Source organism: Cervus canadensis, chromosome 13, assembly GCF_019320065.1.
Source record: "Cervus canadensis isolate Bull #8, Minnesota chromosome 13, ASM1932006v1, whole genome shotgun sequence".
NCBI lineage: Eukaryota > Metazoa > Chordata > Mammalia > Artiodactyla > Cervidae > Cervus > Cervus canadensis.
In genome coordinates, this window is record NC_057398.1 from 48,976,498 (window position 1) to 48,997,408 (window position 20,911).

A 20,911-nucleotide genomic window follows, 5' to 3' on the forward strand; every position below is an offset into this window, starting at 1 on the left:
CAATCATATGGATATAAGGATACACCTATAGATCAACAACAGCAAAATACACATTCTTCTCAAGCTTACACGGGATAACCACCAAGATGGACCACATTCTAAGCCATAAAATAAACCATAACAAATCTTGAACATATTTTAAAAGAATAGGAATCATACATTGTCCATTGTCTGCTCTCGGACCACGGTGGAATTAGACTAGATGTCAATAACAAAAAGATAGCTGGAAAATTCCAAAATACTTGGGAATAGGCACCACCCTTATAAATAAAACGAGTCAAAGAAAATATCTCATGAGAAACTTAAAAATATTTTGAACTAAATGAAAATGAAAACACAACAAAGTTTGTCAGATGTAGTAGAAGCAGTACTTAGAGGGAAATATGTAGCATTGAATGCATATATTAGAAAAGAAGAAAGATCTAACATTAATCATCTTAGCTTCTACCTTAGGATACTAGAAAAAGAAGAGCAAGTTAGATCTAAAGTAAACAGAAGAAAAATAATAAAAATTAGAGTAAAAATCTATCAAATTGAAAACAGGAAAATATTGAAACCAAAGCTTATTAAATTCATGTTGACATCTGGCAAAAACCACCACAGTATTGTAAAGAAATTATCCTCCAATTAAAATAAATTGGTTAACTTAAAAAAAAGTTCAAGTGAGCAATAAAAACCTACTTTTAAAGTCAAAAAAAAAAAAAGAAACCCACAAAAGATCAATGAAATCAATAAGCCTCTGGCCAGGCTAATTAAGAAAAAAAAGGGGGGGGTCTCTTTATCTATATTTGAGAGAAATTATATTAAGTTTCCTAGCATGAACATATTCTTACATTCTGGGAATAAGTTGCTCATATAATAGCTGAATTTCAGTACAGCAGTAGGTTACAAATGTTAACATTTTATTAAAAATTTTTATGTTAAATTTGCATTGAGATGAGTCTGATTTTATTATTCATATGGTTTTTGACCAGATTTTGTGTCAGAAGTTTGAATACCTTATATAAATTTAATAATTCCACTGGAAACTTGAAAAGAAGGGGAATTACCTATCAATATAACTTACATCATTTTGTATACTTATAATTACCTTTAAAAATTTTTCTTTTCTGTGGTAAATTTTTTGCAAAGAATATGTTTAATCTATGTTTTGCCTGCTGTGCTTTCTGCTATATTTTTAAACTTTGGTTGTAAAATAAAACACATAAAGATGAAAAGAGAGAGAGGACACTAATATCAGAAATGAAGGACAGGACATCACTGTGCAACCCATGTACATTAAAGTGCTAACAAAAAAAAAGTGCTAACAAAAAAATACTATGGACAATTAATTATTTGCCTACAAATTTGATAACCTAGCATAAATGAACCAACTCCTTGAAAGACACAAGCTGCCATATCTAGACTAAGAAGAACTAAATAATATGAAAAGGCTCTGCCTGTTAAAGAAATTGAGTCAATAATTAATAACCTTCGAGAGCAGAAAGCGTCAGGCCCAGATATGTTCACTGGTGAATTATACCAGATATTTAAGGAAGAAATCACACCAATTATCTATAATCACTTTCAGAAGATAGAACTAGAGGAAATACCTCCTAACTCATTCTATGATATCAGAATTATACTAATACCAAAACCAGAAAAAGGACAAGAAAAGAAAGCCATAGACTAACATGCGTCATAGACATAGATGGAGAAGTCCTCAAAATATTAGCAAATTGAATCCAACAATATATAAAAAGAATTATACACCAAAACCAAATGGGATGTTATCCCATATATGTATGCAAGGCTGGTTCAACCTTTAAAAGTCAATATAATGTATCATTGATTTGATTTAAAAAAGTCACATGACTATATCAGAAGCTGCAGAAAAAGCATCTGACAAACTCCAGTACCCATTTATGATAAAAACTCAGTAAACTAGGATTAGAGGGAGACTACTCAACTTGACAAAAATATCTATCAAAAAACCTACAGATAACATGTTACTTAATGTAAGAAGCTTGAAAATTTTCACTAAGATCAAGAACAAAACAATGATTTTTCCTCACACGACTCCTTTTCAACATTATACTGTATGTCTTAGCTAGTGCAGTAAGACAAGAAAATAAAATGAAAAAGGTATCCATATTGGGAAGGATGACATAAAACTGTCTTGGTTAGCAGATGATATGATTGTCTATGTAGAGAATCAAAGAAATTAACAAAAATCTCCTGGAACTAATAAGGCATTTATAGCAAGGTTGCAGGTACATGATTAATATGCAAAAGTTGGTCACTTCTTTATATACTAGCCATGAATAATGGAATTTGAAATTTAAAACTCAATTCTGTTAATATTAGCACCCACAGAAATGAAATACTGAAATATAAGTATACCAAAATATGCTCAAGATCTATATGGGGAAAACTATAAAACTCTAATGAAATAAATCAAAGAAGAACTAAATAAATGAAGAGATATTCCATGTTCGTGTACAGGAAGACTCAGTATTATCAAGATGTCAGTTCTTCCTATTTTCAATTATAGATTTATTGCAATGTAAGTCAAAATTCCAGCAAGTTCTTTTGTGGATATCAATCAATTAAGCCTGAAGCTTATATGGAGATGCAAAAGACCCCAAATAGCCAACACAATAGTAAAGGAAAAGAGCACAGTTGAAATATTGACTTCAAGTTTATATCAAGCTACAGTAATCAAGACAGTTTTGTATTGACAAGAAAATATATAGATACAGCATCTATGACAAGTTCAGTTCAGTCGCTCAGTCATGTCCAACTCTTTGCAACTCCATGAACCGCAGCACGCCAGGCCTCCCTGTCCATCACCAACTCTACCCAAACCCATGTCCATCAAGTCGGTGATGCCATCCAGCCATCTCATCCTCTGTCGTCCCTTCTCTTCCTGCCCTCAGTCTTTCCCAGCATCAGGGTCTTTTCAAATGAGTCAACTCTTCGCATCAGGTGACCAGAGTACTGGAGTTTCAGTTTCAACATCAGTCCTTCCAATGACGACCCAGGACTGATCTCCCTTAGGATGGACTGGTTGGATCTTCTTGCAGTCCAAGGGGCTCTCAAGAGTCTTTATAATCCAACTCTCACATCCATACATGACTCCTGAAAAAAACATAACCTTGACTAGATGGACCCTTGTGGACAAAGTAAACAAAGGCAATACAGTGGAGTAAAGAAGCTCTTTTTAACAAATGATTTAGAACAACCAGACAGCGCATACAAAAAACCAAATCTATAAATAGAACTTACACCCTTCACAAAAATTAACTTAAAATAGATCACAGACTTAGATGTGAAACATAAAATTATTAACACTCCTCAGTCAGTCAGTTCATTCACTCAGTTGTGTCCGACTGTTTGCGACCCCATGGGCTGCAGCATGTCAGGCAGACCTCTCTGTCCATCACCAACTCCCAAAGCTTGCTCACACTCAATGCCCATTGAGTCAGTGATGCCATCCAGCCATCTTATCCCTTGTCATCCCGTTCTCCTCCTGCCTTCAATTTTTCCCAACGTCAGGGTCTTTTCTAATGAGTCAGCTCTTTGCATCAGGTGGCCTAGGTATTGAAGCTTCAGCATCAGTCCTTCCAATGAATATTCAGGGTTTATTTCCTTTAAGATTGACTGGTTGGATCTACTTGCAATCCAGGGGACTCTCAAGAGTCTTCTCCCACACAATAGTTCAAAAGCTTCAACCCTTCAGTGCTCAGCCTTCTTTATGGTCCCCCTCCTATCATCTTGCTGCAGCTTCTCCTTTGCCTTTGGATGTGGGTTATCTTTTTTTGGTGGATCCAGCATTCTCCTGTTGATGGTTGTTGAGCAGCTAGTTGCGATTTTGGTGTTCTCTCGGGAAGATGTCCTTCTACTCCGGGATATGTCCCTACCCTTAGTACAGACTTCAAAAAAAGGATGCACTGCCCTCGAGATCTTGATTCCTTGTTGTCACTAAGTATAATCTTAAAGGTTCTTTGGATTTTAAAAGTTTTATTGTGGATCAGAATCTGGGAAAGTAGCATATAATGAAATAGAAAAGGTACAAAACTCAGCAAATCTTATAGTCATAACCTTTGTCTGTATGCTTCTGCTTGCCTTAAGCACTACTTGGAAGAACCTTTGGATTTTACATTTTCCTTTCTTTTTGATACCAAGAGTATATTTCAACCTAATTTCTAAAAAAGATGGCTTTCAACCAAATTTCTCCTTCTTACTACCCTACCTAAACGCAAAGAATTGTGTCACTTTTTCCTAGAATGGCTACAGAGATGTTAGATTAGACCTTTGTCATTTATCCTTGGACCATTGCCGAAGCCTTCTCCCTTTTCTTTTTGTGCATTCTAGCTCTACCACCTCTCCCCCAGTTTAATCTGTTAAAGACACAAATGTGTTTATAACATTTCATTAGTTCCACATCAGAAACAGGATGCAGTTAGATTTTTCCCTAACGCATACAAAAACAATGTTATATATAAATTAGAATTTTAAATGTAAAACAAATGATTACATAAGTACCATTAGAAATATAGATAAATATTTAATCCTGGTGTGAAGGAGACTATAAAATACAACAATAAAGGAATACACACTTAGATAAATATTAGTAACATATGGCAGACAAAAGGTTAACAGCCTTAATAAAGTATTAGTCTATATAATAATATGCAAAAGTAATATTCATTTCCATGAACAGTCCTTTGTATTATAGTTATTATTTGATATTTTATTATTCTTACAGATTAACTAATCTTGTGTTATTACTTCTATAGCAAAAACAAATTAGTTACTCACCAGGAGTATGCAGCATAGAACATCAGCAAGAAATAACCAAACTAAAGACTGATTTGGAAAAGAAAAGTATCTTTTATGAAGAAGAATTGTCCAAGAGAGAAGGAATACATGCAAATGAAATTAAAAATCTGAAGAAAGAACTACATGATTCAGAAGGCCAACAACTTGCTCTCAACAAGGAAATTATGATTTTGAAAGACAAATTGGAAAAAAACAGGAGAGAGAGGTGAGAATCAAGTTATTTACTCCTCTAATAATTATTTGTTGAATACCTGTTTGGTGTCAAGGATTGGAGAAACATAGGCAGTAAATACAATCTAGTCCTCAAGAAGACCAAAGTCAAGATTGGTAAATAGAAGATTATATTACAGCATCATAGGAAAGCAAATGAGAAGTATAGGAACACTTGTAGAAGAGACGCAAAAGGTGACTTTGCTGCTTGGGTTTTTTTGTTGTTGTTTCTTTCTTTCTTTTTTTTCAAATGTTAACTTTGATGTGTCTGGGTTTTTTTTAACAAAATTATTTCTGAGTTAAGACCAAGGATATAAGAAATATATAGCTGTGGAAGAGTGTCCAGGCAAAGTTTAGCAGAATTTGCCAAGATCTATAGGAAAAGGGTAGCAATGACACATTTAGAAAATGAAAGATGTTCATTATGGTGGAGGCATAAAAATAAAGATGAGTGTTAAGAAATGAAACTGGAAAGGAAAATAGAAGCAAGATCATGAAGGAATGTAAGGAATTTAGACTTTATCCTAAGACTAGTGAAGAAAAATTACATAATTATATTTTTGAAAGATCACTCTTATTACTGTCTAGATAGTAGATTAAAAGGAGCAGACTGTAGACAGGAATCTAGCAATGAGAGATGAGGTGGCTGGACCTTAGGTTTGACAGTGAAGATGGAGACAGGCGTATGAACTCAAAGTCTACTGAGAAGACAGAACCTGAAGGACATAATGACCAGATATGAGAAATGAGAAGCAGAAGAAATTATCAGTGATACTCAAGTTGCTAGGTTTTAGGGAACTAAATGTATGTTGTTGTCATTCTTAACTTGAGTTTAGTTCAGTTTGGTCCATTCATTCAACAAATTTTTTTAGAACCTGCTAGAACCTGCTATGTGAAAGCACTGTTGTAGGCCCTGGGGACATAGCAGTGAACAGACAAAAGTTCTCTGTCCTTATGGAGCTTTCCTTTTGTTATGACTAAAGAAAGACTATAAATATAATATAAACATATATATAGTGTTTATATATAACTGTTTATATATAGTGTTTGTATATAAGTATTTTAGTATATATAAATATATATATAGACTATATATAGTTATGACTATAGAAAGACTATAAATAAAATATAAACAAAATAGGTAAAATACAGAATATGTTAGATGATTATTAAGTCCAAGAACAAAAAGTAAGGCAGAGGATGGGAACTGTGAAACATTAGGGTGAGAAATTATAAACACGCATACACATGATAGCCAGGAAAAATTATGCTGAGAAGGTGATTTCTCAGTAAGGACCAAAGAAAGTGGGTCCTTACGTATGTATTAGAATAACATTTTACATTAAGAACAAGTCTGTTGAGACAGTAAAAAGATCAGTGGTTGCAGGGGTTGGAAGGAGGATGTGATGAATATGCAGGGTACAGAGGATTTCTCTGACAGTGAAACTACTCTATATATGTCACTATACAACCTAATATGAATTGTATAGTTTTAATAATAATGATGCGTCTAATGTAGATTCATTAATAGTAACAAACACAACCACTCTGTATATATGGGCAATCTCTGTGCTTTCCTTTCAGTATTGCTATGAACTTAAAACCATTTGAAAAAACAAAGTCTATTAAAATAATAATACTAAAAACGAGGCCAATGTAGAATAAACAGAGTTAAGGGGAAAGAATAGTGAGAATATGTATGAGAGGTAATGGGGGCTAGATCATGTAAGGTTTTATAAGTCATTTTCAGTGACTTACGTAAAACCATGGCAGGCTTCCCTTGTGGCTTAGCTGGTAAAGAATCTGCCTGCAATGTGGGAGACCTGGGTTCAGTCCCTGGGTTGGGAAGATCCTCTGGAGAAGGGAAAGGCTACCCACTCCAGTATCCTGGCCTGGAGAATTCCATAGATGGTATAGTCCATGGGGTTGCAAAGAGTCAGACATGACTAAGCAACTTTCACTTTCTCTTTCAAAACCATGGCAGGGAAGCATTGCAGGATAGTGAGTAGAAAATGGACAGATACTGACTTGTGTTTTAAAAGGGGTACTCTGACCTAGTTTAAGAAAAGTCTGAACTAGATAAGAGAAAAGGCAGGGAAACCATTTAGAAGGCTATTGCAGTAATCTAGGAAAATGATGGTGGCTTGAGCCTAGGTTGGTGGCAGCAAAGGTAAAGATAATGATAGTTGCTGATAGACTAGATATGGATAAGAGAGAAAGAGGAAAAATCAAGGGTGATACTACAGTTTTGGGCCTTAGCAATTAAGAGAATATAGTTACCATTTAGAGAGGAAGACTACAAAAGAAGTTTGGGATAAGAATATCAGAAGCTCATTTTATACAAATTATTTGCGAGATGCTTTTTAGACATCCAGGTGGAAATGTCAAATAGGTTGTCATATAAACAAGTCTGGATTTCAGGGCTGGAGATAAAATCCTGGGAGTATCTATCACTCACATGTTATCAAAAGGGGTGAGACTATATGAGATCACTTAGTGAATGAATATGGATGAAAAAGAAGTCCTCGGACTGTACCCTGGAACTCCAATCTTTAGAAGCTGGGAAATGAGGAAGAAACAGAAAAGTGGATAAGAGCCAGGAAGAATGATAGGAAGAAGACCAGGCAAATTTGGTGCCCAGATTTGGTGTTAGGATGAATGTGAACTTAATTATCTGTTATTAGGGTTGGGCATGTTGAATTGGAGGTGCTTAGGAGACAATTTTGAGGAGATATCAAGTCGACAATTTGAAAACCAGGAAAGCTTCCAACGTAGTGGTGGTTTAGTCACTAAGTCGTGTCTGACTCTTGCGAACCCATGGACTGTAGCCTGCTAGGCTGCTTTGTCCGTGGGATTCTCCACGGAATACTGTAGAGGGTTGCCATTTCCTTCTCCAATGTAGATTGGAGTAGTTCTAATTAGTTCTAATTCATCTCCAATGTAGATTCAGATGTAAATTCAGCATAATAGATGATAATTGAAATCAGGTAATATAATAGATGCAATAGCTCAGGAAGAAGGTATAAAGACAAGTTGAGCACCTGAGACAGAATTCCTGAGAGTATTGGCATTTATGTGGAGGAAAGAGGGGATGGCGGGGGCTCACAAAGACAGCTGTAAAGTCAAAATGTAGGCAGAAATCAGGAGAGTGGGCATCACTGAAACCAGGGGAAGACTGCATTTCAAGAGAGGGAAATGGGGACAGTGTCAAAGGTAGCCAGTAGATGGGATATAATAATAACAGTTGGAACAATAGGTTTGAGACGGCATTTTTTTTGAGGTGATGGCAGCAGAAGCCAGATTTTGGCACAGGGAGGGAAAATTAGGCAATGAGTTAAGTGAATACAGCAGTCTCTCAAGACTTCAAGGTGGTTGCCCGTGAACAGGAAGACCAGGAAAGTGGCTCAGTTGGTAAAGAATCTGCCTGCAATGCAAGGGACTGCCTGCAAAGCAGGAGACCTGGGTTCACGCCCCAGGTTGGGAAGATTCCCTGGAGAAAGGACTGGTAACCCACACTAGTATTCTTGCTTGGAGAATTCTATGGACAGAGGAGCCTGGTGGGCTACAGTCCATGGAGTCTCAAAGAGTTGGATACGACTGACTAACACTTTCACTTTCTTTTTTGTTTATTTTGTTTAAATATAGCAGAGACTTACGTTTAATGCTAATAGGAAAAAACAAAACTGGTTTTATATAGAAAAAATTGTTTTTGGCTGTGCTGGGTCTTCATTGCTGTGCAGACTTTTCCCTAGTGACGGTGAGCAGAGAATACTCTCTAGTTGCAGTGCGAGGGCTTCTCCTTGCAATGGCTTCTCTTGTTGCCAAGGGCAGACTCCAGGGCCTGTGGACTTCAGCAGTTGCAGCACGTCGGTTTGGTGGTTGTGGCTTCCAGGATCCGGGGCACAGGCTCCGTAGTTGTGCTGCATGGGCTCAGTGGCTCTGCGGCATGTGGGGTCTTCCCAGAGCGGAAATCAAACCCGTGTCTTCTGCATTGGCAGGCATATTCTTTACCTCTGAGCCTCCAGGGAAGCCCTTTATAGAAATTTTACTCAATTTACTTTCATCTGCTTATTTTTCTGAAGGAATGCTTCTTTGTAGTTTTTCATATTTTTTTAAATTGTTGTTTTTGTTGCTTCTGAATCTAGAAAGATTCCAAACATAACCGAATTTCACATTTTGATTGTAGATAATAAAGTGACACATTTGCTTGGACACAAAATGGTTATTTCCCTAGAAGTTAATCATTTAATTATAATTTAATTAATATTCAATCATTTGGTGATAAAGGGATTTTTAAGATTACATTTTTAAATCAACCATTATTTACATTCTTTGTTGACTTGGAAGCAATTATAGAATTACCCAGAACTACTTCACTTTGAAATTTATTTGCTGCTAACCAACTTCCTCCATCAAACCGCAGTAGAGATAAGGCTCTTCTCTACAGTTCAATTCACTATTCAAAAACTGATTCCCCTTTCTCCCTTAGGAGGTTTTTAAAAAGTTTGTTAGAATTGTGTTTACCTCTAAGGGTTAATCAGTTCTGTCCCCCCCAGAACTAAACAAGTTTTATAACATTAAATGTGTTATATGTATATATATGTAGATTGGTAGGTACGTAGGGAAGAAGGAAAGGAGTTATGGGAGGATGGCCTGAGTGTATTGAGAGAACTGTTGGTAGCGTAATTTGAATTTTCTACACAGTCTAGACCTGAGTATAGAATCATATTGTGGTCCCTGTATCCTCCTTTTTCCCTTGCTTCCTCATGTTCCCATACTTCCTAGCATATACATAGCCAAATAAAGTGAGCATAATCAGGATGTCTTCCTCAGATTTTCAAATGAACAACAAAATAAATTTACTAAGCAGACAAATTATTTATTAATTAAAAGGAAATTATTGAGATTTCATTTTAAGGGAAAGAATTGGGATTTGGAGCAATTGAGATATAGTGTATAGAGTATATAGTGTATAGAGTATATTTTACTTTTAATTCAACTCCTTTTTTCTTGCATATTTTGAATTGTATTAGCCAAAGTGAAAGAGAAGAATTTGAAAATGAGTTCAAGCAACAATATGAACGAGAAAAAGTGTTACTAACTGAAGAAAATAAAAAACTGACAAGTGAGCTTGATAAGGTGAGTGACTCAATCTCATTTATGTTTATTGACACATGCTAGATAGATATTCAGTACTGCCATAATAGTTGTAGATATAATTTTATATTTGATGTACATATTTATTTAATATTTCTCCTTATATCAGAGTTTACTTCTGTGTACAGCCCATTTTTCATTTTACCAATCTTTACAGGAGTCTTCTGGAGAAAGGACTTGGCTTACCTTGTCTTGTTCTTTGTCCCTATATTTTTTGAGCCCGTGTTCTTTATTTCACTTTCCATCTCTTTTACTCTTTTCTCTCAAATTCATCACTTACTATGTCATGGCTAGCTAAGTTAGGGCCTGCCTTTGGCAAGGACAGGAACAATTAAGCCAAACTAGAGAAATTTTGACAATTCTGATCTTATTCGTGATGGAGAACTGATAATAGGTAGAAATAATACCATTGGTATGTAAGAAGCCAAAGAAGCTAACTCTGTCTAAACCCTATAGTGTGAACAAAGGGTTGAACCATAGACTAAACCTAGATTACAACAACTAGATTTATGAACAAAATTTCAAATACTTAAAGGAATCTTTTTCCATTTAGTATCTCAGATTTCTTAAATTGCCGTCATTCCACATTTCTTGTGCCATTTGTTAACATCTGTGAAAATCCTAATATTAATCTGCAATTTTAATAGTTGTACTTATAAATAAATATTTATAAGTTGTACTTATAAATAAGGTTTGGATAATTGTCCTTTATAATGAGTTCTAATATTTTCCAAAGTATTTAATTAGTCATTTCAACAACAGATTGAAAGACAACGGCTAAATAATCATAAAAAAAGAGACTCTTCATTCATTCTATCTCAATTACCAACATATTCCATATTTATTTTCATTTCTCTCACTATTTTTCCCATGATTTTTCAGCTTTCTAAGCACTTAAAAATGACTTTGCTTGTTTGGTTGCAAACCACTTGAGAAAGAACTCTGTTAGTTTATTTTGTGACTGCAAAGCTGATGCGTACAAACACTGGAAAATGACCAAATACTAAGTAGTATAAATTATTTTAGACTATGAATACTGTGTGAACATTATTGTGTAGCTGTTAGTTATTTCCACTAAAATAAAACCAACAAGGCTTCCCTGGTGGTTCAGTGGATAAGAATCCACCTGCCAACGCAGTGGACACAGGTTCGATCCCTGGTCCAGGAAGAGCCCACATGCTGTGGAGCAGCTAAATGTGTGCCCACAGCTAATGAAACCATGCTCTAGAGTCCGTGAAGCCTGTGTGCTCTCGGGCCCCCAAGTCACAGTTATTGAAGCCCATGCACGTAGAACCCGTGCTACACAACAAGAGAAGTCACTGCGGCGTGAAGCCTGTGTACCACACAAAGAGAACCCCCGCTCCCTGCAACTAGAGAGCCTGCACACAGCAACGAAGACACAGTGCAACCAAAAATAAAATAAATATATCTTAAAAAAAAAAAAACTAGTATTATTTAAACTTTATCCAAACTAGTCACATAATTGTTATTGAATGGACTTGTATCATATGACTGCAAAATTGAGCATCATTTCTGTCTACAAGACAGAATTTTAAGATTCTGTTAAGAGTTATCTTGAGGTAAGAAATATAATTAAAGTCTAGAAAGCCGCTTCATATAGAATTTCTAAGCAAAATTACCTAGTAAAAGATGGTATTATAGTTGAAGAAAAATTGAACTGTGATATGATCAGATTGAATGTAGATCAAATCTTGTATTCACCCCTTGGCTTTATTTCATGATTAACCATAACATTCTGGTGAGTTTACCAAAAACACACTTTAGAAATAATTTTTTTAAAATACTCTTGGTTTTGATGAGATCTGAAAGATAAAAACCTATCTCCTAATTTTATAAAAAACAGAGCATTACCTTGTCTTGCTAAATTGAAAGATATGAAAGAGAATGTGAGTAGAACTTTGAGAGCAAATCATAATGGTTGGCAAGTATTCAATGACAAATGATAATAAGGAAATATTTATTCCTTGAGAAATAGGGGAGGATCTGGGTCTTCTTCCATTTGAACCTCTTCTCTATTTTTGCTCCTTGTATTCAGCTTTACTTGTCTTTCTGCTTCTTACTCAGCCCACCTAACTGCATATAGTCACTGCTTCTTTCCATTTATTTATTTTTGTTTGTTTGATTACATTGAGTATTTTCCCAGGAGGAATAACCAAAGAATAACTTTGCCATTGCTACACCAGCTGTCCCATTGGGAACCAGCTGGAAGAGAACTTAATTCCTTCTCAACACAACTTCAGATACAGAAACCAAAAAGCAATTAGTATGTTAATTTTGAAACTTAGGTAACTAATAGATTCTCACAATCAGATTTTTTAACTTCAAAAATAAAAATTAAAAAGGAAATAGGAAAACACTTATTGATATTTTCAGAAGTCTGTATTCAAAGTTTCTATTAAAGGTAACTTATTGCAAGTAAAATCACCATTTGTGCCAAGGAGTGGAAGTAAATGGTTTCCAGTGAGAAAAGATTATCATTTGTATCTTGTTTTTAAATAATGTGTAAAATCAAACTTACACAAAGTGAGGAAAATATTCAACATAAAAGTTACCTATGATTTCATCAACCTGAAACAACTGGTTTACTTTTATATGTTCCTTTCCAAGTTCTGTTGGTACACATATTATTACATAATTTCAGTCATGTATACATTTTATTTTCTAATCTGCCTTTTCACTTAAACATGAACACTCTTCCATATCCTATGTAGTCTTATAATTATCATAAACCAAATATGTCAGTTCACAAATAGTAAAATCTTATTCTCAAACATCCAAAATGAGCTAGTACTTAGGTTCAGTTCAGTTCAGTTCAGTTCAGTCACTCAGTCATGTCCGACTCTTTGTGACCCCATGAACCGCAGCATGCCGGGACTCCCTGTCCATCACCAACTCCCAGAGCTTACCCAAACTCATGTCCATTGAGTCGGTGATGCCATCCAATCATCTCATCCTCTGTCGTCCCCTTCTCCTCCTGCCCTCAATCTTTCACAGCATCAGGGTCTTTTCAAATGAGTCAGCACTCGCATCAGGTGGCCAAAGTATTGGAGTTTCAGTTTCAACATCAGTCCTTCCAATGAATATTCAGGACTGATTTCCTTTAGGATGAACTGGTTTGATCTCCTTGCAGTCCAAGGGACTCTCAAGAGTCTTCTCCAACACCACAGCTCAAAAGCACCAATTCTTAATAGTCCAACTCTCACATCCATACATGACCACTGGAAAAACCATATCCTTGACCAGACAGACCTTTGTTGGCAAAGTAATGTCTCTGCTTTTTAATATGCTGTCTAGGTTGTTCATAACTTTCCTTCGAAGTACTTAGGTAAAGTTTATTTTTTACTCTCCTAATTTACTTTATATAAATCATTTAATCCTCACATTAAATCTCTCAGGTATACCCTATTTTTCTTACCATTTTACAGATAAGGAAACTGAGGCAAAGGGAGGTTAAGCTACTCTCCTAATCTCACAACTAGGGACTGGCAGAATGGGATTAGAACACAGGTAGTCTGGCTCCAGAGCCCATGCTTTTGTTTAGTAAGAATGAAAAAATAAGCTTTTTCTGACAAATAGTAAACAAACCTATTTAACACTACTTGTAACTATTATAACATGAGTGCAAAAATCTGTATTTCCTCCTCTTCTTACAAATCTCCAACTGAAACCCCAACCACAAATTATTTGCATGGGATGTCAAAAGCAATGGTGATCAAAAAATAATGTGTTGTGGGAATTAGTGAAGACACTGCATCTGCAAAAAACATTCTCAAAAACAGCTGGTAAACTTCTGTCTATGTTAACATGAGGAGATTGATGCATCCTCTCAAAAAAAAAGTTTCATAGTGGACACAGTTATTGAAAATAGTAATTTCAGAGTTCCCAGAGTGAACTAAAGGAAGACAAATGCAAAACATTGCTGAGTTAAATTAAAGAACGTCTAAACAAATGGAGAAAGATACTGTGTATTGTTAGGACTGCAGTTCTCTAATCTGTAGATTCAAGGAAATCCCCATAAAGATTATATAGACTTTTTTGTTAGAAGGGACAAGCTTATTCTTAAATATATATGGGTATGCAAAAGATCTAAAATAGCAAAAACATTTCAGGGAGTGGGTATAAAAGTTGAAGAGTTTACACTACCAAAGTTTGAAACTTACTGTAAATCTACAGTAATCAAAAGATTATGAAAGGAAATCAACTTACTAAAGGAAATCAACCCTCAATATTCATTGTAAGGACTGAGGCTGAAACTGAAGCTCCAATACTCTGGCCACCTGATGCAAAGAGCCGACTCATTGGAAAAGACCCTGATGCTGTGAAAGATTGAGAGCAGGAGGAGAAGGGGACGACAGAGGATGAGATGGTTGGATGGCATCACCGACTCAATGGACATGAGTTTGCGCAAGCTCTGGGTGATGGTAAAGGACAGGGAGGCCTGGTGTGCTGCAGTCTATGGGGTCACAAAGAGTCAGACACAACTGAGCAACATTGATATAACGAAAGAGTAGAGTCCAAAAATAAGATGTCATATTTATAGTTGATTGATTTTCAGCCAAAGTGCCAAGGCAATTAAATGGGAAAAAATAAATGTGAGACATGATACTATACAACTCCTAGAAGAGAACAGAGGAAAAATATTCTATGATGTAAATCATAGCAGTAGTTTCTTAGGTTTGTCTCCCAAAACAATAGAAATAAAAGCAAAAATAAGCAAACGGTACCTAATTAAATTTAAAAGCTTTTGCACAGCAGAGAAAACCATAAACAAAATGAAAAGACAACTTGTGGACTGGGAAAAAAATATCTGCAAATGATGCAACCAGCAAGGGCTTAATTTCCAAAATATACGAACAGCTGATACAACTCAATAACAAAAAACAACCCAATCAAAAATTGGTCAGAAGACCTAAATAGACATTTCTCCAAAGAAGATATACAGATGACTAACAAACACATGAAAAGATGCCCAACACTGCTAATTATTAGAGAAATGCAAGTGGAAACTACAATGAGATACCACCTCACACCAGTCAGAATGACCATCCTCAAAAAGTCTACAAAGAATAAATGCTGGAGAGGATGTGGTGAAAAGGGACCTTCCTACAGCGTTGGTGGGAATGTAAATGGTTGCAGGTACTATGGGAAACAGGATGGAGGTTTCTTAAAAAACTAAAAATAGAGTTAGCATACAGTCCAGCAATCCCACTCCTGAATATAGATCTGGAGAAACTCAAATGTGAAAAGGTAATGCACCTCAGTGTTCCTAGCAGTGCTATTCACAGTAGCCAAGATATGGAAGCAACCTAAATGTCCATCAACAAATGAATAGTTAAAGAAGATGTGGAATATATAGATATATATGAAATTGAATACTTTGTTGTTGTTTAGCCACTAAGTCCTATTCAGCTCTTTGCAACCCCTTGGACTGCAGCATGCCAGACTCCTCTATCCTCTGCTATCTCACAGAGTTTGCTCACATTTCAGTCCATTGAATTGGTGGTGCTATTTAACCATCTCATCCTCTGCCACCCCCTTCTGCTCTTGCCCTCAATCTTTCCCAGCATCAAGGTCTTTTTCAGTGAGTTGGCTGTTCGCATCATGTGGCCAAAGTATTGGAGCTTCAGTTTCAACATCAATCCTTATGATGAATATTCAGAGTTGATTTCCTTTCGGATTGACTGGTTTGATCTCCTTGTAGTCCAAGGGTCTCTCAAGAGTCTTCTCTAGCAGCCCAATTCAACAGCATCAATTCTTCAGTGCTCAGTCTTCTTTATGGTCCAAGTTTCACATCCGTACATGACTAGTGGAAAAACCATAGCTTTAACTATATGGACCTTTGTCAGCAAGGTGATGTCTCTGCTTTTTAATATGCTGTCTAGGTTAGTCATAGCCTTCCTTCCAAGGAGCAAGCATCTTTTAACTTCATGGCTGCAGTCACTGTCCACAGTGAAATTGGAGCCCAAGAAAATAAAATCTGTCACTACTTCTACTTTTTCCCCTTCTGTTTGCCATGAAATGATGGGACCAGAGGCCATAATCTTAGTATTTCACTGCTGAGTTTCAAGCCAGCTTTTTCACTCTCCTCTTTCAGCCTCATAAGAGTCTCTTTAGTTCCTCTTCACTTTTTGCTATTAGAGTGGTATCATCTGCATATCTGAGGTTGTTGATATTTCTCCCAGCAATCTTGATTCCAGTTTGTGATTCATCCAGCCTGGCATTTCACTTGATGTACTAGGCATAGAAGTACATATATAAGCTGTGCATAAATAAGAAGGGTGACAATATACAGCCTTTTACTCCTTTTCCAATTTGGAACCAGTGTGTTGTTCCATGTCTAGTTCTAACTGTTGCTTCTTGACCCACATACAGGTACCTCAAGAGAAAGGTAAGGTGGTCTGTTACTCCCGTCTAAGAATTTTCCACGGTTTGTTGTGATCCACACAGTCAGAGACTTTAGAGTAGTCAATGAAACGGAAGTAGATATTTTTCTGAAATTCATCTGCTTTCTTTGTGATCCAGTGAATGTAGGCAGTTTGATCTCTAGTTCCTCTGCCTCTTCGAAACTCAGCTTATACATCTGAAAGTTCTTGGTTCACATACTGCTAAAGGCTACCTTGAAGGATTTTAAGCATTACCTTGCTAGCATGTGAAATGAGCGCCATTGTATGGTGGTTTGAACATTCTTTGGTATTGCCTTTCTTTGGGATGGGTATGAAAACTGACCTTTTGCAATCCTGTGGCCAATGTTGAGTTTTCCAAATGTGATGATGTATTGAGTGCAACACTTTAACAGCATCATTTTTAAGGATTTTAAATAGTTCGCTGGAATTCCAATACCTCCACTAGCTTTGTTCATAGTAATGCTTCCTAAGGCCCACTTGACTTCACACTCCAGGATGTCTGGCTGGTGTTTGCTATGACCAGTGTGTTCTTTTGGCAGAATTCTGCTAGCCTTTGCCCTTTTTCATTTTGTACTCCAAGGCCAAACTTGCCAGTTACTGCAGGTGTCTCTTGACTTTGTACTTTTGCGTTCTAATCTCCTATGATGAATAGGACATCTTTTTTTTTTCTTTTTGGTGTTAGTTCTAGGAGGTCTTCTAGGTCTTCATAGAATTGTTCAACTTCAGCTTCTTTGGCATTGGTTGTGGGGGCATAGAATTGGATTACTGTGATCTTGAATGCTTTGCCTTGATACTGCTCCCGAGTACTGCATTTTGGATTCTTTTGTTGATTATGAGGGCTACTCCATTTCTTCTATGGGATTCTTGCCCACAGGAGTAGATATAATGTTCATCTGAATTAAATTCACCCATTCCTATTCATTTTAGTTCATTGATTGCTAAGATATCCATATTCAATCTTGCCATCTCCTACTTGACTATGTTCAATTTACCTTGATTCACAGACCTAACATTATAGGTTTCTATGTAATATTGTTCTTTCCAGCATCGAACTTTACTTTCACCAGCAGATGCATCCACAGCTGAGCATTATTCCTACTTTGGCACACCCACTTCATTCCTTCTGGAGCTATTAGTAATTGCCCTTTATCTTTTTGCCTTTTCATACTGTTCATGGGGCTCTCTAGACACGACTACTGGAGTGGTTTCCCATTCCTCCTCCAGTAGACCAGGTTTTGTCAAAACTCTCCATATTCCCATCTTGGGTGGCCCTGCACAGCTTGGCTTGTAGCTTCTTTGAGCTACACAGACCCCTTCACCACACAAGGCTGTGATCCATGAAAGGGAGTGGAATACTACTTGGCCATTAGAAAATCTGTAAATAAGTTCATTTCTATCATTTTTTAAGATTCCACATATAATTGACATCATATGATATTTGCCTTTTTCTGTTTGTCTTACTTCACTTAGTGTTAATAGTGTTAATCTTTAAGTCCATCCATGTTGTGGCAAATGACATTATTTCATTCTTTTTCTCCTGGAATACTACTGAGCCATTAAACAGAATGAAATATTGTCATTTGCCATAACACGAATGAACTTAGAGATTATGTACTAAGTGAAGTTAAGTCATACAGTGAAAGACAAATATCATTTAATTTCACTTATATGTGGAATCTTAAAAAATGATGCAAATGAACTTATTTACAAAACAGAAAGTGACTTGTAGACATTGAAAGCAAACTTAGGGTTACCAAAGGGAAAAGAACAGGGGAGGGATAAATTCGGAGTTTGGGATTAACAGATGCAAACTACTGCATATAAAATATATAAACAGCAAGATTCTACTGTATACGACAGGAAATTGTAGTCAATATCTTGTAATAAGCCACAATGGAAAGGAATATGGAAAAGGCTCTCTCTATATAGATAGATATAGATTTATCTGAATCACATTGCTGATGTGATTTCATCAGAAACTACACAACACTGCAAGTCAATTGTATTTCAAGAAAAAAAAAACAGAGCCAATAAGAGATTATATATACATACACACCCATATATACATACACTCACATAATCTCACACATGTATTATATATAAAAATGTTTACTGTAAGAAATTGGCTCACTAGATTATTGTTGTTGTTTAGTTCCTAAATTGTGTTCCAAGATCTGCAGTTTGTAAGCTGCAGAGACAGTTTAGTCCAATCCAAACGGCTTAAGAGCCAAAATAACCTGTGATGTAATTCTAGTCCAAAAGCCAGTGAAGGCTTCAAACCCAGGAAGAGCCACTGTTTCAGTAAGAGACCAAAGACAAGTGAAAGCAGCCTGAAGCAATCAGGCAGGAGGGGTTCCCTCTTACTCAGTAGAGTCAGCCTTTTCTTCTTTTCAGGCCTTCAACTGGTTGAATAGGGTCCACTCACATTAGGAAGGGTAATCTTCTTTATTCAGTCAATTGATTCAAATGTTAATCTCACCCAGAGACATCTTCAAAGATACCAGCAGAATGTGTAAGCAGATGTCTAGGCACCCTATGACCCAGTCAAGCTGACACAAATTTAACCATCCCATGGCCTCTCATCTTCACAAACCTGTTAATAATTCTTCTAGGATAAATTTACCTCCTTCAAACTGAGTAATCAAAAATAAACTAGCATAATATCTCTACAAACATACCAGAAAGGGAGAAAGGAATAGTAATAACTAATGGCAGAATGAGACCATTTATCAGAAAAATGTAGCCATGAAGTAAAAATTATATGCAAATATTTTATCATGAATTTTTAAAAACTCAATAAAGCAAGAAGTTTTGCTTCTGTGACAAATTAGCTTACATCATACCTACCACTACCACCTCACCAAGAACTATAAAGCTGGATGGATTAAAAAAAAATTTTTTTTAATACAGTGGGATTACTGCCCACAGTATTCATCTGCAAGAAAGCATTGGAAAAATAGGAAGGCAGCCTAGACTTTACTGACCCAGATCCTACAGAAAGGAGTAGAACTGAGAGATGAGCCCAGCACTGAGTGCCACTTTTCCTCTTGAGGATTTGCTGATATGAAAGCTATCACTGAGAATCCAGGAACTTGAGCACAGTATTCCACAGTATTATCATGAGTTTGGAGAGATTAAAAACTAAATATCAGTGCAGGATCCTTGATAATCAATTCAAGCTTTCAATTAAGATCTTTGAAAAGGCTCCATTTTCGTAATAAGCGTGAACCAAAAAGAGATGAGCCCTCTCAGTGACTGAAACCCAGCCTTTAAGTAATTCAATCCTTCATCTCTCTTTAGTTTAGTTGCCTGCCAGAAGTATAACTAAACGCTCTCTGGAGGAAGATATTATATAGAGTCTCAGATTATCTTTAAAATTTTCATTCAATGTGCATGGCATGCAGTAAGAAATTACAGTGCATACCACGAGAAACAACCTAATAAAACCAGGACATAAAAATATAACAGCAACCAAATACTAAGTCAGAAAATAAAAATGAGAGGAAAACCAGTCAGTTTAAACAGACCCACAAAATTCCCAGTATTGGAATTTTCTCAACTGAATTTTAAAATAACTGTATGGTATATTCAAGAAAATAGAAGACATGTAGAATTTCAGCAGACACCTGGAACCTATACAAAGAAGTCAAATAAATCTTTAAAAGTAAAAAATAAAATAATTGAAATACCTAACAGAAAATTTTAACAGTAGATTGGAAAGAAGCAGGATAGGAAAGGGTAAATAAACTTTTCATGCTGAAGTAAAGATGTATCCATATGTTTTAAAGCACAGAAATATATAAAAGAGGTATATATCGAGATATAAAGGATGTGATATAAAGATCTGACAGAAAATATTTGCTTTCCCAGAAGGAGAGGAGAACAATTGTGGCAGAAGCAATATTTGCAAAGTTAATAGCCCACAATTTTCCAAAACCTATGAGAAATATTTAGCTACAAATTCAAGAAATGTCACAGACCCTAAAGGGAAATTAAATCCCTATTAGGCACATCATAGAAGAATTGCCAAAACCAGCAACCAAACCTAGACAGCATATTAAAAAGCAGAGACATAACTTTGCCGACAAAGGTCTGTATAGTTAAAACTATGGTTTTTCAAGTAGTCATGTACAGATGTGAGAGTTGGACCATATAGAAGGCTGGTTGACAAAGAATTGATGCTTTTGAACTGTGATGCTGGAGAAGACTCTTGAGAGCCCCTTGGACAGTAAGGAGATCAAACCAATCAATCCTAAAGGAAATTAACCCTAAATATTCATTGGAAGGACTGATGC

At 36.1% G+C, this 20,911-nt stretch overlaps 1 protein-coding gene across 9 annotated transcripts in view; it reads left to right on the forward strand.

Annotated features, from left to right (window-relative positions):
- CDC42BPA (CDC42 binding protein kinase alpha) overlaps positions 1 to 20,911 on the forward strand; it is a 295,068-nt gene that overhangs the window by 205,335 nt on the left and 68,822 nt on the right. For all 9 annotated transcript variants that reach the window (XM_043484945.1, XM_043484938.1, XM_043484937.1 and 6 more), the window contains 2 exons: positions 4,782 to 5,029; positions 10,068 to 10,173. In XM_043484945.1, the coding sequence (XP_043340880.1) occupies positions 4,782 to 5,029; positions 10,068 to 10,173 (354 nt within the window). The remainder of the gene's footprint in view (positions 1 to 4,781; positions 5,030 to 10,067; positions 10,174 to 20,911) is intronic.